We start from the raw sequence: 27,279 nt of genomic DNA on the forward strand, positions 1-27,279 counted from the left end.
GGCGGAGCCTTTATTGGGGGGCGGGGCCTGTGACAAAAGAGGGCGTGGCCTGACGAAAGGGGGCGTGGCCTGATGGAAATGGGGCGGGGCTTGATGCAAAAGGGGGCGTGGCCTGGCGAAGGGGGCGGGGCCAGCTCAGTCCCGCCACGTCACCTCCACCTCGTCCGTGCGGTACCTGGGGGACACCGTGACGTCATCGTGACGTCATCGTGACGTCATCGGCACCCCAAAAAAAAAACCCAATGTCCCCCCAAATCCCCCAAAGTCCCCAAAATCCCCCAAAGTCCCTAAAATTCCCCGATATCCCCAAAATTCCCCGATATCCCCAAAATCCTAAATGTCCCCCCAAATCCCCCAATGTCCCCAATGTCCCCAAATGTCCCAAAATGTCCCCAAAATCCCCCAAAGTCCCCAAAATCCCCCAAAGTCCCCAAAACCCTCAATCTTCCCCAAATCCTTGATATCCCCCAAAATCCCCCAATATCCCCAAAATCCCTCAAAATCCCCCAAATCCCTCAAAATCCCCAAAATCCCCCAATATCCCCAAAATCCTAAATGTCCCCAAAATCCCCCAACGCCCCCAAAATTCTCAATGTCCCCAAAAACCCTCAATGTCCCCCAAATCCCCCAATATCCCCCAAATCCTAAATGTCCCCAAAATCCCCCAATGTCCCCAAAATCCCCCAAAGTCCCCAAAACCCTCAATCTCCCCAAAATCCTTGATATCCCCCAAAATCCCCAATCTCCCCAAAATCCCCCAACGCCCCCAAAACCCTAAATGCCCCCAATGTCCCCAAAACCCTAAATGTCCCCAAAATCCTTGATATCCCCAAAATCCTCAATGTCCCCAAAAACCCTCAATCTCCCCAAAATCCCCCAATATCCCCAAAATCCCTCAAAATCCCCAAAATCCCCCAACGCCGCCAAAACCCTAAATGTCCCCAATGTCCCCAAAACCCTAAATATCCCCAAAATCACCCAATATCCCCCAAATCCTAAATGTCCCCAAAATCCCCCAAATCCCCCAACGTCCCCAAAATCCTCGATATCCCCCAAAATCCCCCAAAGCCCCCAAACCCCTCAATCTCCCCAAAATCCCCCAATCTCCCCCAAAATCCCCCAATCTCCCCAAAATCCCCCAAAACCCTAAATGTCCCCAATGTCCCCAAAACCCTAAATGTCCCCAAAATCCCCCAAAATCCCCCCAAATCCCCCAAAATCCCCAAAACCCTCAATCTCCCCCAAATCCCCCAATCTCCCCAAAATCCCCCAACGCCCCCAAAACCCTCAATCTCCCCCAAATCCCCCAATATCCCCAAAATCCTAAATGTCCCCAAAATCCTAAATGTCCCCAAAATCCCCCAATCTCCCCAAAATCCTCGATGTCCCCAAAATCCCCCAAATCCCCCAACGTCCCCAAAATCCTCGATATCCCCCAAAATCCCCCAATCTCCCCAAACCCCTCAATCTCCCCAAAATCCCCCAATCTCCCCAAAATCCCCCAAAACCCTAAATGTCCCCAATGTCCCCAAAACCCTAAATGTCCCCAAAATCCCCCAAAATCCCCCCAAATCCCCCAATATCCCCAAACCCCTCAATCTCCCTCAAATCCCCCAATCTCCCCAAAATCCCCCAACGCCCCCAAAACCCTAAATGTCCCCCAAATCCCCCAAAGTCCCCAAAACCCTCAATCTCCCCCAAATCCTCGATATCCCCCAAAATCCCCCAATCTCCCCAAACCCCTCAATCTCCCCAAAATCCCCCAATCTCCCCAAAATCCCCCAATCTCCCCAAAATCCCCCAAAACCCTAAATGTCCCCAATGTCCCCAAAACCCTAAATGTCCCCAAAATCCCCCAAAATCCCCCCAAATCCCCCAATATCCCCAAACCCCTCAATCTCCCTCAAATCCCCCAATCTCCCCAAAATCCCCCAACGCCCCCAAAACCCTAAATGTCCCCCAAATCCCCCAAAGTCCCCAAAACCCTCAATCTCCCCCAAATCCTCGATATCCCCCAAAATCCCCCAATATCCCCAAACCCCTCAATCTCCCCAAAATCCCCCAATCTCCCCAAAATCCCCCAACGCCCCCAAAACCCTAAATGTCCCCCAAATCCCCCAAAATCCCTCAAAATCCCCCAAAATCCCCCAAAGTCCCCAAAACCCTCAATCTCCCCCAAATCCTCGATATCCCCCAAAACCCCCCAATCTCCCCAAAATCCCCCAACACCCCCAAACCCCTCAATCTCCCCAAACCCCCCAATCTCCCCCAAACCCCCCAATCTCCCCCAAACCCCAAAACCCCCCCGAATCCCCCCAAAAACGCGTCCCCCCCCCCCACCTTTGGGTGACCCCGGAGCGGGCGATGTCGGTCACCTGCCCCGCCCGCAGCATCTCCCACCCGGCCTGGGCGATCATGGCGCCGTTGTCCACGCAGAACCTAAAAAGTCCCCAAATCACCCCAAAAAATCCCCCGCAATGCCCCAAAATCCCCTGAATTCTCCCCAAAACGTCCCCACCTCTCGTCGCTGGCGCAGAGCCGGGCGCCGCGCGCGTCGCACATCTCCTGCAGCATCTCCTGGAGGCGCCGGTTGCCTGCGGGGTGGCGGCGTCTCCGTGTCCCCAAAAATGTCCTTTTTGCCCCCAAAAATGTGTCCCCGCCCCCAGGCCACGCCCCCTACTCACAGCCGACCCCGCCCACCAGCAGCAGCTCCGGGGCGCGGGTCAGGGCCAGGGCGCGCTCCGTCACCTCCACCAGCATGGCGAACGCCGTCTCCTGCGGGGTCAACGGGGTCACCCCGTGACCTTTGGGGTCGCCCCGTGACCTTTGGGGTCGCCCCATAACCAATGGGGTCAACCAGGGCCCAATGGGGTCAACCCGTGACCAATGGGGTCAACGGAGCCCCGTTGACGTCACCCAATGCCGTTGACATCGCCCAACGCCGTTGACGTCGCCCAACGCCTTCGTATCCCCCAAATCCCCTAAATATACCCCAAAATCCCATAAATATGCCCCAAAATCCCCATAAGAATCCCAAAAGGACATGAATGGACCCAAAAAAACCCTTAAGAACCCTCAAAAACCCATAATATACAAAAAATCCCTTAAAATTCACCCAAATCCCATTAAAAACCCAGAAAACCCATAAACTACCCCCAAAACCCTATGAATGGACCCCAAAAAAACCCTTAAGAACCCTCAAAACCCCTTAAGAAGACTCAAAATCCCTTAAAAGCACCCCAAAGCCCCATAAGAATCCCAAAAGGCCATGAATGGACCCCAAAAACCCCTTAAGGGCCCCCAAAAAGTCTTTAAGACCTCCTGCGGGGTCAACGGGGTCAACGGGGTCGCCCCGTGACCTTTGGGGTCACCCCATGACCTTTGGGGTCACCCCATAACCAATGGGGTCAACCAGGGCCCAATGGGGTCAACCCGTGACCAATGGGGTCAACGGAACCCCAATGGGGTCAACCAATCCCGTTGACGTCGCCCAACGCCGTTGACGTCACCCAACGCCTTCGTATCCCCCAAATCCCCTAAATATACCCCAAAATCCCATAAATATCCCCCAAAATCCCCATAAGAAACCCAAAAGGTCATAAATGTGCCCAAAAAAAACCTTAAGAACCCTCAAAACCCCATAATATACAAAAAATCCCTTAAAATTCACCCAAATCCCCTTAAAAACCCAAAAAACCCATAAACTATCCCCAAAACCCTATGAAAGGACCCAAAAAAAACCCTTAAGAACCCTCAAAACCCCTTAAGAAGACTCAAAATCCCTTAAAAGCACCCCAAATCCCCATAAGAACCCCAAAAGGCCATGAATGGACCCCAAAAACCCCTTAAGGGCCCCCAAAAAGTCTTTAAGACCTCCTGCGGGGTCAATGGGGTCGCCCCGTGACCTTTGGGGTCGCCCCGTGACCCCCGGGGTCAACCCGTAACCAATGGGGTCAACCCGTGACCTTTGGGGTCAACCCGTGACCAATGGGGTCAATGGAGCCCCGTTGACATCGCCCAACGCCGTTGACGTCGCCCAACGCCTTCGTATCCCCAAATCCCCTAAATATGCCCCAAAATCCCCTAAATATGCCCCAAAATCCCCATAAGAAACCCAAAAGGTCATGAATGGACCCCAAAACACCCTTAAGAACCCTCAAAACCCCATAATATACAAAAAATCCCTTAAAATTCACCCAAATCCCCTTAAAAACCCACAAAACCCTATGAATGGATCCCAAAAAATCCTTAAGAACCCTCAAAAAACCTATAAGAATACTCAAAATCCCTTAAAATCCCCCCAAATCCCCTTAAATACACCCAAAACCCATTAACAACCTCCCAAAAAACCATAAGAACCCCAAAAGGCCATGAATGGACCCCAAAAACCCCTTAAGGACCCCCAAAAAGTCTTTAAGACCTCCTGCGGGGTCAACGGGGTCGCCCCGTGACCTTTGGGGTCGCCCCGTGACCCCCGGGGTCAACCCATAAGCAATGGGGTCAACCAGGGCCCAATGGGGTCAACCCGTGACCAATGGGGTCAACGGAACCCCAACGGGGTCAACCAATCCCGTTGACGTCGCCCAACGCCGTTGACGTCGCCCAACGCCTTCGTATCCCCCAAATCCCCTAAATATACCCCAAAATCCCATAAATATCCCCCAAAATCCCCATAAAAAACCCAAAAGGACATGAATGGACCCAAAAAAACCCTTAAGAACCCTCAAAAACCCATAATATACAAAAAATCCCGTAAAATTCCCTCAAATCCCCTTAAAAACCCACAAAACCCATAAACTATCCCCAAAACCCTATGAATGGACCCCAAAAAAACCCTTAAGAACGCTCAAAAATCCTTAAGAATACTCAAAATCCCTTAAAATCCCCCCAAAGCCCCATAAGAACCCCAAAAGGCCATGAATGGACCCCAAAAACCCCTTAAGGACCCCCAAAAAGTCTTTAAGACCTCCTGCGGGGTCAACGGGGTCAACGGGGTCACCCCGTGACCTTTGGGGTCGCCCCGTGACCTTTGGGGTCGCCCCATGACCTTTGGGGTCACCCCGTAACCAATGGGGTCAACCAGGGCCCAATGGGGTCAACCCGTGACCAATGGGGTCAACGGAACCCCAACGGGGTCAACCAATCCCGTTGACGTCGCCCAACGCCTTCGTATCCCAAAATCCCCTAAATATACCCCAAAATCCCATAAATATGCCCCAAAATCCCCATAAGAAACCCAAAAGGACATGAATGGACCCAAAAAAACCCTTAAGAACCCTCAAAACCCCATAATATACAAAAAATCCCTTAAAATTCCCTCAAATCCCCTTAAAAACCCAAAAAACCCATAAACTATCCCCAAAACCCTATGAATGGATCCCAAAAAACCCTTAAGAACCCTAAAAACCCCTTAAGAATACTCAGAATCCCTTAAAATCCCCCCAAAGCCCCATAAGAACCCCAAAAGGCCATGAATGGACCCCAAAAACCCCTTAAGGACCCCCAAAAAGACTTTAAGACCTCCTGCGGGGTCAACGGGGTCAACGGGGTCACCCCGTGACCTTTGGGGTCGCCCCGTGACCCCCGGGGTCACCCCGTAACCAATGGGGTCACCCAGGGCCCAATGGGGTCAACCCGTGACCAATGGGGTCAACGGAACCCCAACGGGGTCAACCAATCCCGTTGACGTCGCCCAACGCCGTTGACGTCGCCCAACGCCTTCGTATCCCCCAAATCCCCTAAATATACCCCAAAATCCCATAAATATCCCCCAAAATCCCCATAAGAAACCCAAAAGGTCATAAATGTGCCCAAAAAAACCCTTAAGAACCCTCAAAAACCCATAATATACAAAAAATCCCTTAAAAGTCCCTCAAATCCCCTTAAAAACCCACAAAACCCATAAACTATCCCCAAAACCCTATGAATGGATCCCAAAAAACCCTTAAGAACCCTAAAAACCCCTTAAGAATACTCAAAATCCCTTAAAATCCCCCCAAAGCCCCATAAGAACCCCAAAAGGCCATGAATGGACCCCAAAAACCCCTTAAGGACCCCCAAAAAGTCTTTAAGACCTCCTGCGGGGTCAACGGGGTCAACGGGGTCACCCCGTGACCTTTGGGGTCACCCCATGACCTTTGGGGTCACCCCATAACCAATGGGGTCAACCAGGGCCCAATGGGGTCAACCCGTGACCAATGGGGTCAACGGAACCCCAACGGGGTCAACCAACGCCGTTGACGTCGCCCAACGCCGTTGACGTCGCCCAACGCCTTCGTATCCCCCAAATCCCCTAAATATACCCCAAAATCCCATAAATATCCCCCAAAATCCCCATAAGAAACCCAAAAGGTCATAAATGTGCCCAAAAAAAACCTTAAGAACCCTCAAAAACCCATAATATACAAAAAATCCCTTAAAAGTCCCCCAAATCCCCTTAAAAACCCACAAAACCCTATGAATGGATCCCAAAAAATCCTTAAGAACCCTCAAAAAACCTATAAGAATACTCAAAATCCCTTAAAATCCCCCCAAATCCCATTAAATACCCCCAAAACAACCCCCCAAAAATCACAAGAACCCCAAAAGGCCATGAATGGACCCCAAAAACCCCTTAAGGACCCCCAAAAAGTCTTTAAGACCTCCTGCGGGGTCAACGGGGTCAACGGGGTCACCCCGTGACCTTTGGGGTCACCCCATGACCTTTGGGGTCACCCCATAACCAATGGGGTCAACCAGGGCCCAATGGGGTCAACGGAGCCCCGTTGACGTCACCCAACGCCGTTGACGTCACCCAACGCCTTCATATCCCCCAAATCCCCTAAATATGCCCCAAAATCCCCATAAAAAACCCAAAAGGACATGAATGGACCCCAAAAAACCCTTAAGAACCCTCAAAACCCATAATATACAAAAAATCCCTTAAAATTCCCTCAAATCCCCTTAAAAACCCACAAAACCCATAAACTACCCCCAAAACCCTATGAAAGGACCCCAAAAAAACCCTTAAGAACCCTCAAAACCCCTTAAGAAGACTCAAAATCCCTTAAAAGCACCCCAAAGCCCCATAAGAACCCCAAAAGGTCATGAATGGACCCCAAAAACCCCTTAAGGACCCCCAAAAAGTCTTTAAGACCTCCTGCGGGTCAACGGGGTCAACGGGGTCGCCCCATGACCTTTGGGGTCGCCCCGTGACCTTTGGGGTCACCCCATGACCCCCGGGGTCAACCAGGGCCCAATGGGGTCAACCCGTGACCAATGGGGTCAACGGAACCCCAACGGGGTCAACCAACGCCGTTGACGTCGCCCAACGCCGTTGACGTCGCCCAACGCCTTCGTATCCCCAAATCCCCTAAATATGCCCCAAAATCCCATAAATATACCCCAAAATCCCCATAAGAAACCCAAAAGGACATGAATGGACCCAAAAAAATCTTAAGAACCCTCAAAATTCCTAAATAATGCTCAAAATCCCCTTAAAATTCCCCCAAATCCCCTTAAAAACCCACAAAACCCATAAACTATCCCCAAAACCCTATGAAAGGACCCCAAAAAACCCTTAAGAACCCTCAAAACCCCTTAAGAAGACTCAAAATCCCTTAAAAGCACCCCAAAGCCCCATAAGAACCCCAAAAGGCCATGAATGGACCCCAAAAACCCCTTAAGGACCCCCAAAAAGTCTTTAAGACCTCCTGCGGGGTCAACGGGGTCACCCTGTGACCTTTGGGGTCGCCCCGTGACCTTTGGGGTCACCCCATGACCTTTGGGGTCAACCAGGGCCCAATGGGGTCAACCCGTGACCAATGGGGTCAACGGAACCCCAACGGGGTCAACCAACGCCGTTGACGTCGCCCAACGCCTTCGTATCCCCCAAATCCCCTAAATATACCCCAAAATCCCATAAATATCCCCCAAAATCCCCATAAGAAACCCAAAAGGTCATAAATGTGCCCAAAAAAAACCTTAAGAACCCTCAAAAACCCATAATATACAAAAAATCCCTTAAAAGTCCCCCAAATCCCCTTAAAAACCCACAAAACCCTATGAATGGATCCCAAAAAATCCTTAAGAACCCTCAAAAAACCTATAAGAATACTCAAAATCCCTTAAAATCCCCCCAAATCCCATTAAATAACCCCAAAACCCATTAACAACCCCCCAAAAAACCATAAGAATCCCAAAAGGCCATGGACGGACCCCAAAAAAACCCTTAAGAACCCCAAAACCCCACAAAATCCCCCCAAAACACCTAAAAAACCCCAAAACCCCATAAATTCCCCCCAAAACCCCATGAAGACCTCCCCCAACCCCCCATAATCCACCCCAAAACCCCTTGAAGCCCCTCCAAAACCCCTTAAGAACCCCAAAACCCCATAAACCCCCCCAAATCCCCTCAAAACCCCTTAAAAACCCCCAAACCCCATAAAATCCCCCAAACCCCCTAAAAATCCCCAAAACCCCATAAATTCCCCCCAAAACCCCATGAAGACCTCCCCCCACACCCCATAATCCACCCCAAAACCCCTTGAAGCTCCCCCCAAAGCCCCTTAAGAACCCCAAAACCCCTTAAAATCCCCCCAAAAACCCTAAAAAAAACCAAAACCCCATAAAATCCCCCCAAAACCCCTAAAAAAACCCAAAACCCCATAAATTCCCCCCAAAACCCCATGAAGACCTCCCCCAACCCCCCATAATCCACCCCAAAACCCCTTGAAGCCCCTCCAAAACCCCTTAAGAACCCCAAAACCCCCTAAAACCCCCCCAAAACCCCATAATTCCTCCCCAAATCCCTTTAATATCCAACCCCTTCCCCCAGAAACCCCAAAATCGCCGGAATTCGCCCCAAAACCTGTAGGGAGAAGCAGAGGTCCTCAGCGGTGGCCTCGCCGGTGGCCAGGAGCCGGGGGGCGACCGCCTGGGGGGGGGAGGGGTCTTGATGACGTCACGACCCTTTTAGGGACGCTTCGGTCCTTTGGGGGATTTTGGGGACAATTGGGGGATTTTTGGGACATTTTGGGGATTTTGGGGACATTTTGGGGTCTTTTGGGACTTTTTGGGGTCTTTGAGGACATTTTGGGGTCGTTGGGTTCCTCTTGGGGACACCGGGCTCTTGATGACGTCACGACCCTTTTAGGGACACTTGGGTCCTTTTGGGGACTTTGGGGACATTTGGGGGATTTTTGGGACATTTTGGGGTCTTTTGGGACATTTTGGGGATTTTGGGGACATTTTGGGGTCTTTTGGGCCCTTTTGGGGTCTTTAGGACATTTTGGGGTCGTTGGGTTCCTCTTGGGGACTTTGGGGTCTTGATGACGTCACGACCCTTTTAGGGTTACTTCGGTCCTTTTGGGGATTTTGGGGACATTTGGGGGATTTTTGGGACATTTTGGGGATTTTTGGGACATTTTGGGGATTTTTGGGACATTTTGGGGTCTTTGGGTTCCTCTTGGGGTTGTTGGGTTCCTCTTGGGGACTTTGGGGTCTTGATGACGTCACGACCCTTTTAGGGACACTTGGATCCTTTTGGGGACTTTGGGGACATTTTGGGGGTTTTTGGGACATTTTGGGGACTTTTTGGGGTTTTGGGGGTTTTTGGGGACCTTTTGGGGTCGTTGGGTTCCTCTTGGGGTCGTTGGGGTCTTGATGACATCAAACCCTTTTAGGGACACTTGGGTCCTTTTTGGGATTTGGGGGTCATTTGGGGGATTTTGGGGACATTTTGGGGTCTTTTGGGACATTTGGGGGATTTTGGGGACATTTTGGGGATTTTTGGGACATTTTGGGGTCTTTTGGGCCCTTTTGGGGTCCTCACCTCGACGTGCGACAGCAGCCCCGAGAAGGAGACGTCCATTCCCTTCACCACGTAGGGCAGCTCCACCAGCTTGCTCCCCCTGCGGCCGATTTTGGGTCATTTTCGGGCCATTTTGGGCCATTTCGGGCCATTTGGGGCCATTTTGGGGTCATTTTGATCCATTTTGGTTAATTTTGGGCCATTTTGGGGTCGCCTCGCTCACCTCTTGGCCATCTGCTCGATGTTGTAGCCGGGGCTGGGGTCGTTGGAGATCTGCGGGGGGAAACACACTAAGAACACGCTAAGAACATGCTAATAACATGCTAAGAACACGCTAAGGACACGCTAAGGACACGCGTGTGACGCGGGGGGGGTGGGGCCACCTTGAGCACGCGGGCGAAGCGGTCCAGGCAGTTGCCCACGGCGATGTCCAGCGTCTCGCCGAAGATTCGGTAGCGCCGGCGCGAGAAGGCGATGACCTGGGGGGGGGGGACCCCGGCAGATGTCACGATAGGGCACGATATCGCGAGATATCGCGCGATATCCCACGATATTCCATATTATCCCCATGATATCGCAAGATATCGCACAATATCCCCATGATATCCCACGATATCGCACAATATCCCCATGATATCGCGAGATATCGCACAATACCCCCATGATATCGTGAGATATCCCGCGATACCCCCGTGATATCGCAACAATGCCCCCACGATATCCCATAATACTGTGTGATGTAGCAAGATATCGCGTTATATTGCACGATATCGTGTGATATCCCGTGATATTCCACGATATCGCTCACTATCGTGTGACATAATCGCAGTATCATGCAGGATTTTGTGATATCTCACGATAAAAGACCAATATCTCAGGTTATAACACCAATATAATGGCAACATATCGTGATATAATGCTGATATCTCATGATATAATACCAGTATCTCACGATATAATGCCAAAATCGCCTGATTTAACACCAATATCCCCAATACAATAACAATATATCACAACATAATGTCAATATCTCGTGATATAACAGCTATATCTCGAGATATAACACCAGTGTCCACGATATAACGCCAATATCGCGCGACATAATGCCAATATCATGCAATATAATGCCATATCGTGCGAAATAACACCAGTATCGTGCGATATAACTCCAATATCACGCGATATAACGTCGATATCGTGCAATATAACGCCAATATGGTGCGATATAATTCTGATACCATGCAATATAATGCCAATATCATGCGATATAACGCCAATATCGTGCGATATAATGCCATATCGTGCGATATAATGCTGATATCGCCTGATATAACGCCGATATCGCGCGATATAACGCCGATATCGCCCGATATCACGCGATATCGCCCGCTATCGCGACGGGGGAGGGGAGGGGGGCCCACCTGCGTGTTGCCGCCGCTGACGTAGAGCACGAGGGGGTCGCGGGCGCGGGCCAGCAGGCGCCCCATCTCGATGTGCCCCACGCAGTGGTTGACCCCCAGCAGGGGCCGGTCCCAGAGCTGCGCCAGCGTCCGCGCCACCACCGCCACCACCGCCAGCGGCGCCCCCATGCCGGGGCCTGCGGGGGGGGGGGACAACACGCTAAGAACACGCTAAGGACACGCTAAGGACACGCTAAGGACACGGGAAGGACATGGGAAGGACGTGGGAAGGGGCAGGGGGGGTCGTGGGGGGCTGGGGAGGAGGAAATGGGAGGGGGAGGGGGGGTTCTGGGTGAGATTCTGGCTTGAACATGCTAAGGACATGCTAAGAACATGCTAAGGACATGCAAAGGACATGCTAAGGACATGGTAAGGACACGCTAAGGACAAACTAAGGACAGATTAATGCCAACATAAGGACATACGAAGGCCAGGTTAAGGTCACATGAAGGACACACTAAGGACATGCTAAGCACACGCCAAACACATGCTAAGAACATGCTAAGGACACGTTAAGGACACACTAAGAACACATTAAGGACAACCTAAGGACATACAAGGGACACATTAAGGCCACACCAAGGCCACATGAAGCACATGTTAAGCACGCGCCAAGCACACGCCAAGCACATGCTAAGAACACGCTAAGAACACGCTAAGAACATGCTAAGAACATGCTAAGGACACGCTAAGGACATGTTACGGAGACTCTAAGGACAGCTAAAGGCCAACCTAAGGACATACAAAGGCCACATCAAGGCCACGCCAAGCACATGTTAAGAACACGCTAAGCACATGCTAAAAACATGCTAAGGACACGCTAAGCACACGCCACTGACCGCGGGTGAAGGCGACGGCGTCGACGTCGCGGGGCCCGAGCCCGGCCTCCCGCAGGGCGTCGGCCACCAGCCCCAGCACCGCCCCCCGGTGGTGCCGCCCCGTGGGGCCGGGGGCGAAGCCTGCGGGGTCAAAGGTCACCCGGGGGTCAAAGGTCACGGCCAGGGGTCACCGGGGGTCAAAGGTCACGGGGAGGGGTCATAGGGGGTCAAAGGTCACGGGGGAGGGATCACAGGGGGTCAAAGGTCACGGGGGAGGGGTCAAGGGGGTATTGGACACGTGGGGTTGGGGGCTGGGGGGGTCAAAGGTCATGGGGAGGGGTCAAAGGTCATGGGGAGGGGTCACTGGGGTCACCGAGGGGTCAAAGGTCACGGGCAGGGGTCACCGGGGGTCAAAGGTCACGGGGGAGGGGTCACAGGGGGTCAAAGGTCACGGGGTGGGGTCAAGGGGGTATTGGTCACGTGGGTCGCAGGGGGGGTTAGGGGTCATGGGGGGGTCAAAGGTCATGGGGAGGGGGTCAAAGGTCACCCAGGGGTCAAAGGTCACGGCCAGGGGTCACCGGGGGTCAAAGGTCACGGGGGAGGGGTCACCGGGGGTCAAAGGTCACGGGGGAGGGGTCACAGGGGGTATTGGTCACGTGGGGTTGGGGGTTGGGGGGGTCAAAGGTCATGGGGAGGGGTCAAAGGTCACCGAGGGGTCAAAGGTCACGGGCAGGGGTCACCGGGGGTCAAAGGTCACGGGGTCAGGGGTCAATGGGGGGGCATTGGTCACAGGGGGGGATGGGCACAGGGGGTCAAAGGTCATGGGGAGGGGTCAAAGGTCACGGGGAGGGGTCAAAGGTCACGGGGGCGGGGTCACGGGGTGCGTGACGTCACCGGGCGACGCCGTGACGTCACGGGGGCGGGGCCTAACGGGCCTATAAGGGGGATCGGAGGCAGTAACGTCACGCGGAAGGGCCCCGGGGGGGGGGGGTGGTGCGTGACGTCACGGGGCGGGGCCCCGGGGAGCCGGGGGGCGGGGCGAGTGACGTCACTTCCGCTCACCGTGCCCGGGGGGCGTGACGTAGGTGGCGCGGCGGTTGCTGAGCACGCGGCCGTCGCGCACCAGCCCCGCCCCCACCTTGTTGGCCGAGCCCTCCAGCCCCAGCACCGTCGGCATCGCTGACGTCACCTCTGACGTCACTTCTGACGTCACCGCCGCTCCGCCGCCTCCTCCGCCGCCTCCCCAGCCGCCTCCGGAGCCGCTCCGCTTCCGCTTCCGGCCTCGCGGCGCCTCCCTTCCGGTTCGCGGCGCTTCCGCTTCCGGCTGGCGCTCACTTCCGGCTTCCGGCTTCCGGCCGCCGCCGCCGCTCCTCCACGCGGCGGGCCCCGGGCGCGCGGCCGCCGCTGATTGGCTCCGGGCCCGGCCCCGCGGCGGGCGCTGATTGGCTGAGGCGCGGCGAGGGGGCGGGGCCAGGCGGCGCCATGCCCAAGCGGGCCCGGAAGGAGAACGGCGGCGACAAGGAGGGTGAGTGGGACCAGTATAAACCAGTACGGACCAGTACGGACCAGTACGGGGCGGGGGGGACCAGTACGGACCGGTATGGACCGGGACGGGCCGGTATAACCGGTATAAACCAGTATAAACCAGTATAGACCAGTATAAACCAGTATAAACCAGTATGAACCAGTATAGACCAGTATAAACAGACCAGTATAAACCAGTACGGACCAGTATAGACCAGTAGGGACCGGTACGGGCCGGTATAGATCAGTATAGACCAGTATAAGCCATTATAGACCAGTATAAACCAGTATAAACCAGTATAAACCAGTATAAATAGACCAGTATAAACCAGTAGGGACTGGTACGGGCTGGTATGGACCAGTATAGACCAGTATAAACCACTATAGACCAGTATAAACCAGTATAGACCAGTATAAACCAGTACAAACTAGTATAAACCAGTATAAATAGACCAGTATAAACCAGTAGGGACCAGTAGGGACCGGTACGGGCCGGTATAGACCAGTATAAACCAGTATAGACTAGTATAAGCCAGTACAGCCCAGTATAAACCTGTATAAACCAGTATAAACCAGTATAAATAGACCAGTAAGGACTGGTATGGGCCAGTATGGACCAGTACAGACCAGTATAAACCAGTATAAATCAGTATAAATACACCAGTATACAGCATTATGGACCAGTATAGACCAGTACGGGCCGGTATAGATCAGTATAGACCAGTATAAGCCACTATAGACCGATATAAACCAGTATAAATAGACAAGTATAAACCAGTATGGACCAGTAGGGACCGGTACGGGCTGATATAGACCAGTATAGACCAGTATAAACCAGTATAGAGCAGTATAAACCAGTACAACCCAGTATAAACCAGTATAAACGAGTATAAACCAGTATAAGTAGACCAGTAGGGACCAGTAGGGACTGGTACGGGCCGGTATAAACCAGTATAGACCAATACAGACCAGTATAAATAGACCAGTATAGACCATTGTGGACCAGTATAGACCAGTATAGACCAGTATGGGTCCGTATAGATCAGTATAGACCAGTATAAGCCACTATAGACCAGTATAAACCAGTATAAATAGAGCAGTATAGAGCATTAAGGACCAGTATAGACCAGTATAGGCCAGTATAAGCCACTATAGGCCAGTATAAACCAGTATAAATAGACTAGTGGGGACCAGTACGGGCCGGTATAGACCAGTATAAACCAGTATAGACCAATGCAAATCAGTATAAACCAGTATAACCCAGTATAAATAGACCAGTATAAACCAGTATTGACCAGTAGGGACCAGTATGGGGCAGGAGGGACCGGTATGGGCCAGTATAGACCAGTATAAACCAGTACAGACCCGTATAAACCACTATAAACCAGTGTAGACCAGTGCAAACCAGTATAAACCAGTACAGACCAGTATACACCAGTACAAATAGACCAGCATAAACCAGTAGGGAACCAGTATGAACCAGTATGGGCTGGTACAGGCCAGTATAGACCAGTATAAACCAGTATGAACCAGAATAAACCAGTATAAATAGACCAGTATAAACCAGTAGAGACCAGTATGGGCCAGTACAGACCAATATAAACCAGTATAAAGCAGTATAAGTAGACCAGTATAAACCAGTAGGGACCAGTATAGACCAGTTGAGACCCTTATGGGTTGGTACGGGCCTGTTGGGACCAGTATAACCAGTATAGACCAGTATAAACCAGTAGGGACTGGCGGGGACCAGTATAGACCAGTATAAACCAGTACAAACCAGTAAGGACCAGTAAGGGTCAGGGGGACCAGTAGGAACCAGTACGGGGCACTGGGAGGGGGGCTCCTCCCAGTGCCCCCCCCCAGTGCCTCCCAGTCCCTCCCAGTCCCTCCCAGTACATCCCAGTCCCTCCCAGTACATCCCAGTATACCCCAGTCTCCTCCCAGTCCCCTCCCAGTACATCCCAGTCTCCTCCCAGTATGTCCCAGTCCATCCCAGTCACCTCCCAGTCCCTCCCAGTCCCTCCCAGTCCCCTCCCAGTACCCCAAAACCCCCCCAAACCCCCTCAGAGTCCCTCCCAGTCCCCTCCCAGTATATCCCAGTATACCCCAGTCTCCTCCCAGTATCCCCCAGTCCCTCCCAGTCCCTCCCAGTCCCTCCCAGTCCCTCCCAGTCCCCTCCCAGTACCCCAAAACCCCCCCAAACCCCCTCCCAGTCCCTTCTAACCCCCTCCCAGTGCCTCCCAGTTCACTCCCAGTACCTCCCAGTCCCCTCCCAGTATATCCCAGTATACCCCAGACCCCTCCCAGTATATCCCAGTACATCCCAGTCTCCTCCCAGTCCCTCCCAGTCCCTCCCAGTACCCCAAAACCCCCCAAATTCCCCCCAAAACCCCTCCATATGCCCCTATAACCCCCTCCCAGTCCCTCCCAGTGCCCTCCCAGTATATCCCAGTATCTCCCAGTCCCCTCCCAGTATCCCCCAGTCCCTTCCAGTCCCCCAAAACCCCCTAAAATCCCCCAAATCCCCCCAAACCCCCCCAAACCCACCCCAAACCCCTCCCAGTCCCCCCCAAACCCCTCCCAGTCCCTCCCAGTCCCCTCCCAGTCCCTCCCAGTGCCTCCCAGTAACTCCCAGTGCCCCCCAGTTCCCCCGAAGCGCCCCCCGTCGCCGTGTCCCTACGAGGACCCCCCCTCCCAGTCCCTCCCAGTCCCTCCCAGTCCCTCCCAGTACCCCAAAACCCCCCCAAACCCCCTCCCAGTCCCTCCCAGTCCCCTCCCAGTATATCCCAGTCCCCTCCCAGTATATCCCAGTATACCCCAGTCTCCTCCCAGTCCCCTCCCAGTCCCCTCCCAGTCCCCTCCCTGTCCCTCCCAGTGCCCCAAAACCCCCCAAATTCCCCCCAAAACCCCTCCATATGCCCCTATAATCCCCTCCCAGTCCCTCCCAGTGCCCTCCCAGTATATCCCAGTATATCCCAGTATACCCCAGACCCCTCCCAGTATATCCCAGTACATCCCAGTCCCCTCCCAGTCCCTCCCAGTGCCCCAAAACCCCCCAAATTCCCCCCAAAACACCCCCAAATCACCCCAAAACCCCCTCCCAGTCCCTTCCAGTCCCTCCCAGTCCCTCCCAGTCCCCTCCCAGTCCCCTCCCAGTATATCCCAGTCCCTCCCAGTACACTAAAACCCCCTAAAATCCCCCTAAAACCCCCCTAAAATCCCCCAAATCCCCCCTAAAACCCCCCCAAACCCCCCCCAACCCCCCCCATTCCCCTCCCAGTCCCTCCCAGTTTATCCCAGCCCCCTCCCAGTGCCTCCCAGTAACTCCCAGTCCCCCCCAGTTCCCCCGAAGCGCCCCCTGTCGCCGTGTCCCTACGAGGACCCCCCCTCCCAGTCCCTCCCAGTCCCTCCCAGTCCCTCCCAGTCCCTCCCAGTCCCTCCCAGTCCCCCAAAACCCCTCCAAACCCCCTCCCAGTCCCTCCCAGTCCCCTCCCAGTATATCCCAGTATACCCCAGTCTCCTCCCAGTCCCCTCCCAGTATCTCCCAGTCCCCTCCCAGTCCCTCCCAGTCCCTCCCAGTCCCCTCCCAGTCCCTTATTACTCCTTCCCAGTTCCCCATTACCCCCTCAGAGTCCCTCCCAGTCCCTCCCAGTTCACTCCCAGTATATCCCAGTCCCCTCCCAGTATATCCCAGTATACCCCAGTCTCCTCCCAGTATATCCCAGTACATCCCAGTCTCCTCCCAGTCCCCTCCCAGTGCCCCAAAACCCCCCAAATTCCCCCCAAACCCCCCCAAACCCCCTCCCAGTGCCCTCCCAGTATGTCCCAGTATCTCCCAGTCCCCTCCCAGTCCCCTCCCAGTATATCCCAGTATATCCCAGTCCCCCAAAACCCCCCAAAACCCCCTAAAATCCCCCTAAAACCCCCCTAAATCCCCCCCAAATCACCCCCAAACCCCCCCAAACCGCTCCCAGTTTATCCCAGTCCCCTCCCAGTCCCTCCCAGTGCCTCCCAGTAACTCCCAGTCCCCCCCAGTTCCCCCGAAGCGCCCCCCGTCGCCGTGTCCCTACGAGGACCCCCCCTCCCAGTCCCTCCCAGTCCCTCCCAGTCCCCCATTACCCCCTCAGAGTCCCTCCCAGTCCCTCCCAGTCCCCTCCCAGTATATCCCAGTATACCCCAGTCCCCTCCCAGTATCTCCCAGTCCCTCCCAGTCCCCCAAAACCCCCCAAAACCCCCCAAAATCCCCCAAATCTCCCCCAAAACCCCTCCATATGCCCCTATAACCCCCTCCCAGTCCCTCCCAGTCCCCTCCCAGTATATCCCAGTATCTCCCAGTCCCCTCCCAGTACATCCCAGTCCCTCCCAGTCCCCCAAAACCCCCTAAAATCCCCCAAATCCCCCCCAAATCCCCCCTAAAACCCCCCTAAATCCCCCCCAAATCACCCCCAAACCCCCCCAAACCGCTCCCAGTTTATCCCAGTCCCCTCCCAGTCCCTCCCAGTGCCTCCCAGTAACTCCCAGTGCCCCCCAGTTCCCCCGAAGCGCCCCCCGTCGCCGTGTCCCTACGAGGACCCCCCCTCCCAGTCCCTCCCAGTCCCTCCCAGTCCCTCCCAGTACCCCAAAACCCCCCCAAACCCCCTCCCAGTCCCTCCCAGTCCCCTCCCAGTATATCCCAGTCCCCTCCCAGTATATCCCAGTATACCCCAGTCTCCTCCCAGTCCCCTCCCAGTCCCCTCCCAGTCCCCTCCCTGTCCCTCCCAGTGCCCCAAAACCCCCCAAATTCCCCCCAAAACCCCTCCATATGCCCCTATAATCCCCTCCCAGTCCCTCCCAGTGCCCTCCCAGTATATCCCAGTATACCCCAGTCTCCTCCCAGTATATCCCAGTACATCCCAGTCCCCTCCCAGTCCCTCCCAGTGCCCCAAAACCCCCCAAATTCCCCCCAAAACACCCCCAAATCACCCCAAAACCCCCTCCCAGTCCCTTCCAGTCCCTCCCAGTCCCTCCCAGTCCCCTCCCAGTCCCCTCCCAGTATCTCCCAGTCCCTCCCAGTACACTAAAACCCCCTAAAATCCCCCTAAAACCCCCCTAAAATCCCCCAAATCCCCCCTAAAACCCCCCCAACCCCCCCCCAACCCCCCCCATTCCCCTCCCAGTCCCTCCCAGTTTATCCCAGCCCCCTCCCAGTTTATCCCAGTAACTCCCAGTCCCCCCCAGTTCCCCCGAAGCGCCCCCCGTCGCCGTGTCCCTACGAGGACCCCCCCGTGCGGGCGCTGTCCCCGGGGGGGGCGGCGGCGTCGCTGCGCCTGGCGTCCTGGAACGTGGGGGGGCTGCGGGCATGGATCAAGAAGGGGGGGCTGCAGGTAGGTTTTGGGGCGAAAAACCCCGATTTTGGGCAAATTCGGGCGGTTTGGGGACTGGGGGGGGAAGGGGGGGAGCTGGGGGTGAAGGGGGGGGGGGTTTGGGGGGGGTTTGGGGGGTTTAAGGGGGTTTTGGGGGGGATAAAGGATTTAGGGGATTTGGGGGGTTTGTAGGATTTGGGGCGAAAAACCCCGATTTTGGGCAAATTCGGGCGGTTTCACAATGGGAGGGGTTGGGGGGGAAAGGGGGGGTGAAGGGGGAGGGGGTTTGGGGGGGGTTTGGGGGGTTTAAGGGGGTTTTGGGGGGGATAAAGGATTTAGGGGATTTGGGGGGTTTGTAGGATTTGGGGCGAAAAACCCCGATTTTGGGCAAATTCGGGCGGTTTCACAATCGGAGGGGTTGGGGGGGAAAGGGGGGGTTAAGGGGGAGGGGGTTTGGGGGGGGGTTTGGGGGGTTTAAGGGGGTTTTGGGGGGGATAAAGGATTTAGGGGATTTATAGGATTTGGGGGAATTTATAGGGTTTTTGGGGTTTTGGGGGAAATTTGGGGTTTTGGGGGTTTTGGGGGTTTTGGGGGAATTTGGGGTTTTGGGGGATTTAGGGGGTTTCCGGGGTTTCTGGGGTTTGGGGGAATTTATAGGGTTTGGGGGTTTTAGGGGTTTAGGGGATTTAGGGGGTTTTGGGGAATTTATGGGGTTTTTGGGGTTTTGGGGTAATTTATGTTTTTTTTGGGTTTTTTAGGGATTTAGGGGGTTTTGGGGTTTGGGGGAATTTGGGAGGATTTGGGAGGTTTGGGGGTTTATGGGGTTTTGGGGGTTTTAGGGGATTTGGGGGGTTTATGGGGTTTTGGGGGATTTATGGGATTTGGGGGGTTTTGGGGGTTTGGGGGAATTTCTGGGGTTTTGGGGGTTTGGGGACAATTATGGGGATTCTGGGGTTTGAGGGAATTTATGGGGTTTGGGGGGTTTTGGGGGAATTTATAGAGTTTTGGAGGATTTATGGGATTGGAATTTATGGGATTTGGGGTGACTTATGGGATTTGGGGTGGATTTGGGGAGATTTATGGGATTTGGGGGAATTGGGGGTGATTTTTAGGGTTTTGGGGGATTTATGGGATTGGAGCGATTTATGGGATTTGGGGGATTCCTGGGATTTTGGGGGGATTTATGGGGTTTTGGGGGATTGATGGGCTTGGAATTTATGGGATTTGGGGGGATTTATAGGGTTTTGGGGGATTTATGGAATTGGAATTTATGGGATTTGGGGGATTTATGGGATTTGGGGTGATTTAGGGGGATTTATAGGGTTTGGGGGGATTTACGGGATTGGAATTTATGGGATTTTGGGGATTTCTGGGCTTTGGGGGAATTTATGGGGGATTTATAGGGTTTTGGGGGGTTTATGGAATTGGAATTTATGGGATTTGGGGGATTTCTGGGTTTTGGGGGATTTGGGGTTTATTTATGGGATTTTGGGGTTTATTTATGGGATTTGGGGTATTTATGGGATTCGGGATATTTATAGGATTTGGGATATTTATAGGATTTGGGATATTTTTAGGATTTGGGCCATTTGGGGGCGATTTCTGGGACTGGGCCCGGACATCCTCTATCCATCCTTTTCCGGGTGTTGCCCCCGGCCCGTTTTGGGTTAATTTCTGGCGTTTTTGGGGCCAGTGGGTGCAGGAGGAGGCCCCGGACGTGCTGGATATGGGATTTGGGGAGAACTGGGGGGGATTTATAGGGTTTGGGGGGGATTTATGGGATTTTGGGGACTTGGGGGTTATTTTTAGGGTTTTGGGGGATTTATGGGATTTGTGGGATTTGGGGGATTTATGGGATTTGTGGGGGATTTATGGGGTTTTGGGGGATTTATGGGATTGGAATTTATGGGATTTGGGGGATTTATGGTTTTTTTGGGAATTTAGGGGAATTTATAGGGTTTGGGGGGATTTATGGGATCGGAATTTATGGGATTTGGGGGATTTATGGGTTTTGGGGTGATTTATGGGGGATTTATAGGGTTTTGGGGGATTGATGGGCTTGGAATATATGGGATTTTGGGGATTTATGGGATTTGGGGTTTATTTATGGGATTTGGGGTATTTATGGGATTCAGGATATTTATAGGATTTGGGATATTTATAGGATTTGGGATATTTTTAGGATTTGGGCCATTTGGGGGCGATTTCTGGGACTGGGCCCGGACATCCTCTATCCATCCTTTTCCGGGTGTTGCCCCCGTCCCGTTTTGGGTCAATTTCCGTGGTTTTTGGGGCCAGTGGGTGCAGGAGGAGGCCCCGGACGTGCTGGATATGGGATCTGGGGGGGATTTATAGGGTTTGGGGGGATTTATGGGATTTGGGGGAACTTTGGGGTGATTTTTAGGGTTTTGTGGGATTTATGGGATTTGTGGGGGATTTATAGGGTTTGGGGGGATTTATGGGATTGGAATTTATGGGATTTGGGGCGGTTTATAGGGTTTTGTGGGATTTATGGGATTTGTGGGGGATTTATGGGGTTTTGGGGGATTTATGGGGTTTTGGGGGATTTATGGGATTGGAATTTATGGGATTTGGGGTTATTTATAGGATTTGGGGTGGATTTATAAGGTTTGGGGCATTTATGGGATTTGTGGGATTTATAGGGTTTTGGGATATTTATAGGATTTGGGCCATTTGGGGGCGATTTCTGGGACTGGGCCCGGACAACCTCCGCCCGTCCTTTTCCGGGTGTTGCCCCCGTCCCGTTTTGGGTTAATTTCCGGCGTTTTTGGGGCCAGTGGGTGCAGGAGGAGGCCCCGGACGTGCTGGATATGGGATCTGGGGGGATTTATAGGGTTTGGGGGGATTTATGGGATTGGAATTTATGGGATTTGGGGGGATTTATAGGGTTTTGTGGGATTTATGGGATTTGGGGGGGATTTATGGGATTTTAGGGGATTTATGGGATTGGAATTTATGGGATTTGGGGGATTTATGGGATTTTGGGGGGATTTATAGGGTTTTGGGGGATTTATGGGATTTGAATTTATGGGATTTGGGGTTATTTATGGGATTTGGGGGGATTTATGGGGTTTTAGGGGATTGATGGGCTTGGAATTTATGGGATTTGGGGGATTTCTGGGTTTTGGGGGGATTTGGGGTTTATTTATGGGATTTGGGGGATTTATGGGGTTTTAGGGTATTTATGGGATTTGGGATATTTATAGGATTTGGGATATTTTTAGGATTTGGGACATTTTGGGGCGATTTCTGGGACTGGGCCCGGACATCCTCTATCCATCCTTTTCTGGGTGTTGCCCCCGTCCCGTTTTGGGTTAATTTCCGGCGTTTTTGGGGCCAGTGGGTGCAGGAGGAGGCCCCGGACGTGCTGGATATGGGATTTGGGGAGAACTGGGGGGGATTTATAGGGTTTGGGGGGGATTTATGGGATTTTGGGGACTTGGGGGTGATTTTTAGGGTTTTGGGGGATTTATGGGATTTGGGGGATTTATGGGATTTGGGGGGGATTTGTGGGGTTTTGGGGGATTGATGGGATTGGAATTTATGGGATTTGGGGGATTTATGGGATTTGTGGGGGATTTATAGGGTGTGGGGGGATTTATGGGATTGGAATTTATGGGATTTGGGGCGGTTTATAGGGTTTTGTGGGATTTATGGGATTTGTGGGGGATTTATGGGGTTTTGGGGGATTTATGGGATTGGAATATATGGGATTTTGGGGATTTCTGGGATTTGGGGGAATTTATGGGGGATTTATAGGGTTTTGGGGGGTTTATGGAATTGGAATTTATGGGATTTGTGGGATTTATGGGATTTGTGGGGGATTTATGGGGTTTTGGGGGATTTATGGGATTGGAATATATGGGATTTTGGGGATTTCTGGGATTTGGGGGAATTTATGGGGGATTTATAGGGTTTTGGGGGGTTTATGGAATTGGAATTTATGGGATTTGGGGGATTTATGGGATTTTGGGGGGATTTATGGGGTTTTGGGGGATTTATGGGCTTGGAATTTATGGGATTTGCGGGATTTATGGGATTTGGGGGGATTTGGGGTTTATTTATGGGATTTTGGGGTTTATTTATGGGATTTGGGGTATTTATGGGGTTTTAGGATATTTATGGGATTTGGGATATTTATAGGATTTGGGATATTTTTAGGATTTGGGACATTTTGGGTTGATTTCTGGGACTGGGCCCGGACATCCTCTATCCATCCTTTTCCGGGTGTTGCCCCCGTCCCGTTTTGGGTCAATTTCCGTGGTTTTTGGGGCCAGTGGGTGCAGGAGGAGGCCCCGGACGTGCTGGATATGGGATCTGGGGGGGATTTATAGGGTTTGGGGGGATTTATGGGATTTGGGGGAACTTTGGGGTGATTTTTAGGGTTTTGTGGGATTTATGGGATTTGTGGGGGATTTATAGGGTTTGGGGGGATTTATGGGATTGGAATTTATGGGATTTGGGGCGGTTTATAGGGTTTTGTGGGATTTATGGGATTTGTGGGGGATTTATGGGGTTTTGGGGGATTTATGGGGTTTTGGGGGATTTATGGGATTGGAATTTATGGGATTTGGGGTTATTTATAGGATTTGGGGTGGATTTATAAGGTTTGGGGCATTTATGGGATTTGTGGGATTTATAGGGTTTTGGGATATTTATAGGATTTGGGACATTTTGGGGTGATTTCTGGGACTGGGCCCGGACAACCTCCGCCCGTCCTTTTCCGGGTGTTGCCCCCGTCCCGTTTTGGGTTAATTTCCGTGGTTTTTGGGGCCAGTGGGTGCAGGAGGAGGCCCCGGACGTGCTGGATATGGGATCTGGGGGGATTTATAGGGTTTTGGGGGGATTTATGGGATTTGGGGGAACTTTGGGGTGATTTTTAGGGTTTTGGGGGATTTATGGGATTTGGGGGATTTATGGGATTTGGGGGGGATTTGTGGGGTTTTGGGGGATTGATGGGATTGGAATTTATGGGATTTGGGGGATTTATGGGATTTGTGGGGGATTTATAGGGTTTGGGGGGATTAATGGGCTTGGAATTTATGGGATTTTGGGGATTTCTGGGATTTGGGGGAATTTATGGGGGATTTATAGGGTTTGGGGGATTTATGGGATTGGAATTTATGGGATTTTGGGGATTTCTGGGCTTTGGGGGAATTTATGGGGGATTTATAGGGTTTTGGGGGGTTTATGGAATTGGAATTTATGGGATTTGGGGGATTTCTGGGTTTTGGGGGGATTTGGGGTTTATTTATGGGATTTGGGGGGATTTATGGGATTTTGGGGTTTATTTATGGGATTTGGGGGGCATTTATGGGGTTTTAGGGTATTTATGGGATTCGGGATATTTATAGGATTTGGGACATTTTGGGGCGGTTTCTGGGACTGGGCCCGGACATCCTCTATCCATCCTTTTCCGGGTGTTGCCCCCGTCCCGTTTTGGGTTAATTTCCGTGGTTTTTGGGGCCAGTGGGTGCAGGAGGAGGCCCCGGACGTGCTGTGCCTGCAGGAGACGAAGTGCGCGGCCCCCGCGGTGCCCCCCGAGGTGCGGGCGCTGCCGGGGCTCCCCCACCAGTTCTGGGCCAGCCCCGAGGGGCGCCCGGGCTACAGCGGGGTGGGGCTGCTGGCCCGCCACGAGCCCCTCAGCGTCACCTACGGCATCGGTGAGACCCCAAAAACCCACCCCATAACCCCAAAAAACGGCCCCGTAACCCAAAAACCCCACCCCGTAATCCCAAAGAACCGCCCCGTAATCCCAAAGTTCTCCCAGCGCTTTGAAAGCTGTCTTGAAGGACCTAGAACCGTCTTAATTGGAGCTAAATTGACCCAAAATCTACCTCAAAACTACGAGGTGACCCCCCGATCCCATAAATATCTTGTAGGGGACCCCAAAACCCGACCCCGTAATCCCAAAGAACGACCCCGTAATCCCAAAGATCTCCCTGGGGTTTGAAACGTATGTTGGAGGACCTAGAACCTTCATAATTGGAGCTAAATTGACCCAAAATGCACCTCGAAATTACAAGGGGACACCCCCGACCCCATAAATATCTTGTAGGGGATCCTAAAAGCCAACCCTATAATCCCAAAATCCCACCCCGTAATCCCAAAGATCTCCCCAGGGTTCTAAAACGTACGTTGGAGGACCTAGAACCTTTATAATTGGAGCTAAATTGACCCAAAATGCCCCTCGAAATTACAAGGGGACGCCCCTGACCCCATAAATATCTTGTAGGGGATCCCAAAACCCGACCCCATAATCCCAAAAAACGGCCCCGTAATCCCAAAGTTCTCCCCAGGGTTCTAAAACGTACGTTGGAGGACCTAGAACCTTCTTAATTGGAGCTAAATTGACCCAAAATCTACCCCGAAACCCTTAGGTGACCCCCCGATCCCATAAATATCTTGTAGGGGATCCCAAAACCCGACCCCGTAATCCCAAAAAACGGCCCCGTAATCCCAAAGTTCTCCCAGGGCTTCGAAAGCTGTCTTGAAGGACCTAGAACCTTCTTAATTGGAGTTAAATTGACCCAAAATGCAGCTTGAAATTAGAAGGGGACGCCCCCGACCCCATATATATCTTGTAGGGGATCCCAAAAACTGAACCTATAACCCCAAAATCCCACCCCGTAATCCCAAAGATCTCCCCGGGGTTCAAAATGTACATTGGAGGACCTAGAACCTTCATAATTGGAGTTAAATTGACCCAAAATCCACCCCGAAACCCCTAGGTGACCCCCTGACCCCATAAATATCTTGTAGGGGATCCCAAAACCCGACCCCATAACCCTAAAAGTCGACCCCATAATCACAAAGTTGTCCCAGGGCTTTGAAAGCTGTCTTGAAGGACCTAGAACCTTCTTAATTGGAGCTAAATAGACCCAAAAGCCACCCCAAAATCATCAGGTGACCCCCCGACCCCATAAATATCTTGTAGGGGATCCCAAAAGCCAACCCTATAATCCCAAAAAACGGCCCCGTAATCCCAAAGTTCTCCCCAGGATTCAAAATGTACGTTGGTGGACCTAGAACCTTCATAATTGGAGCTAAATTGACCCAAAAGCCACCCCAAAATAATCAGGGGACCCCCCGACCCCATAAATATGTTGTAGGGGATCCCAAAAACTGACCCTATAACCCCAAAATCCCACCCCATAATCCCAAAGTTGTCCCAGGGGTTTGAAAGCTGTCTTGAAGGACCTAGAACCGTCTTAATTGGAGCTAAATTGACCCAAAATCTACCTCAAAACTACGAGGTGACCCCCCGATCCCATAAATATCTTGTAGGGGACCCCAAAACCCGACCCCGTAATCCCAAAGAACGACCCCGTAATCCCAAAGTTCTCCCAGGGCTTTGAAACGTACGTTGGAGGAACTAGAACCTTCGTAATTGGAGCTAAATTGACCCAAAATCTATCCTAAAATCATCAGGGGACCCCCCGACCCCATAAATATCTTGTAGGGGATCCTAAAAGCCCACCCCATAATCCCAAAATCCCACCCCATAATCCCAAAGTTCTCCCAGGGCTTCGAAAGCTGTCTTGAAGGACCTAGAACCTTCTTAATTGGAGCTAAATTGACCCAAAATCTACCCCGAAACCCCTAGGTGACACCCCGACCCCATAAATATCTTGTAGGGGATCCTAAAAGCCAACCCTATAATCCCAAAATCCCACCCCGTAATCCCAAAGTTCTCCCAGGGCTTTGAAAGCTGTCTTGAAGGACCTAGAACCTTTATAATTAGAGCTAAATTGACCCAAAATCTACCCCGAAACCACCAGGTGACACCCCGACCCCATAAATATCTTGTAGGGGATCCTAAAAGCCAACCCTATAATCCCAAAAAACGACCCCGTAATCCCAAAGATCTCCCTGGGGTTTGAAACATACGTTGGAGGACCTAGAACCTTTATAATTGGAGCTAAATTGACCCAAAATCTACCCCAAAACCCCTAGGTGACCCCCCGACCCCATAAATATCTTGTAGGGGATCCTAAAAGCCAACCCTATAATCCCAAAAAACGACCCCGTAATCCCAAAGTTCTCCCAGGGCTTTGAAACGTACGTTGGAGGACCTAGAACCTTCGTAATTGGAGCTAAATTGACCCAAAAGCCACCCCAAAATCATCAGGTGACCCCCCGATCCCATAAATATCTTGTAGGGGATCCCAAAATCCCACCCCGTAATCCCAAAAAACCGCCCCGTAATCCCAAAAAACGGCCCCGTAATCCCAAAGTTCTCCCAGGGCTTTGAAAGCTGTCTTGAAGGACCTAGAACCTTCTTAATTGGAGCTAAATTGACCCAAAAGCCACCCCAAAACCCC

General features: G+C 52.5%; 2 protein-coding genes across 4 annotated transcripts in view; one reads left to right on the top strand and one right to left on the bottom strand.

The window, feature by feature from the left end:
• Positions 1-13,377, bottom strand: OSGEP (O-sialoglycoprotein endopeptidase). Of its 3 annotated transcripts, XM_082780555.1 has the most exons (11): positions 13,131-13,377; positions 12,090-12,209; positions 11,212-11,387; positions 10,174-10,269; positions 10,014-10,063; positions 9,812-9,890; positions 8,849-8,914; positions 2,685-2,775; positions 2,519-2,594; positions 2,341-2,439; positions 1-175 (listed from the first exon to the last, which is right to left on the bottom strand). In XM_082780555.1, exons 1-11 carry the CDS (start codon positions 13,243-13,245, stop codon positions 136-138), a joined length of 1,008 nt encoding a protein of 335 aa, XP_082636681.1. In that variant the 5' UTR covers positions 13,246-13,377; the 3' UTR covers positions 1-135. The 3 variants fall into 3 exon arrangements, 2 of the variants coding, with proteins under 2 accessions (XP_082636681.1, XP_082636682.1); XM_082780556.1 differs by lacking the exon at positions 2,341-2,439; XR_014319138.1 differs by lacking the exon at positions 2,519-2,594 and having other exon boundaries at positions 20-175.
• The window catches only part of APEX1 (apurinic/apyrimidinic endodeoxyribonuclease 1), a 19,749-nt gene continuing 5,735 nt past the window's right edge, over positions 13,266-27,279 (top strand). Inside the window, exons 1-3 of the mRNA XM_082780562.1 lie at positions 13,266-13,593; positions 18,810-18,955; positions 24,426-24,618. Coding sequence (XP_082636688.1) covers positions 13,551-13,593; positions 18,810-18,955; positions 24,426-24,618 — 382 coding nt within the window. The 5' untranslated portion in view covers positions 13,266-13,550. The remainder of the gene's footprint in view (positions 13,594-18,809; positions 18,956-24,425; positions 24,619-27,279) is intronic.

Source organism: Aythya marila (genome assembly GCF_965140915.1).
Source record: "Aythya marila genome assembly, chromosome: 28".
NCBI lineage: Eukaryota > Metazoa > Chordata > Aves > Anseriformes > Anatidae > Aythya > Aythya marila.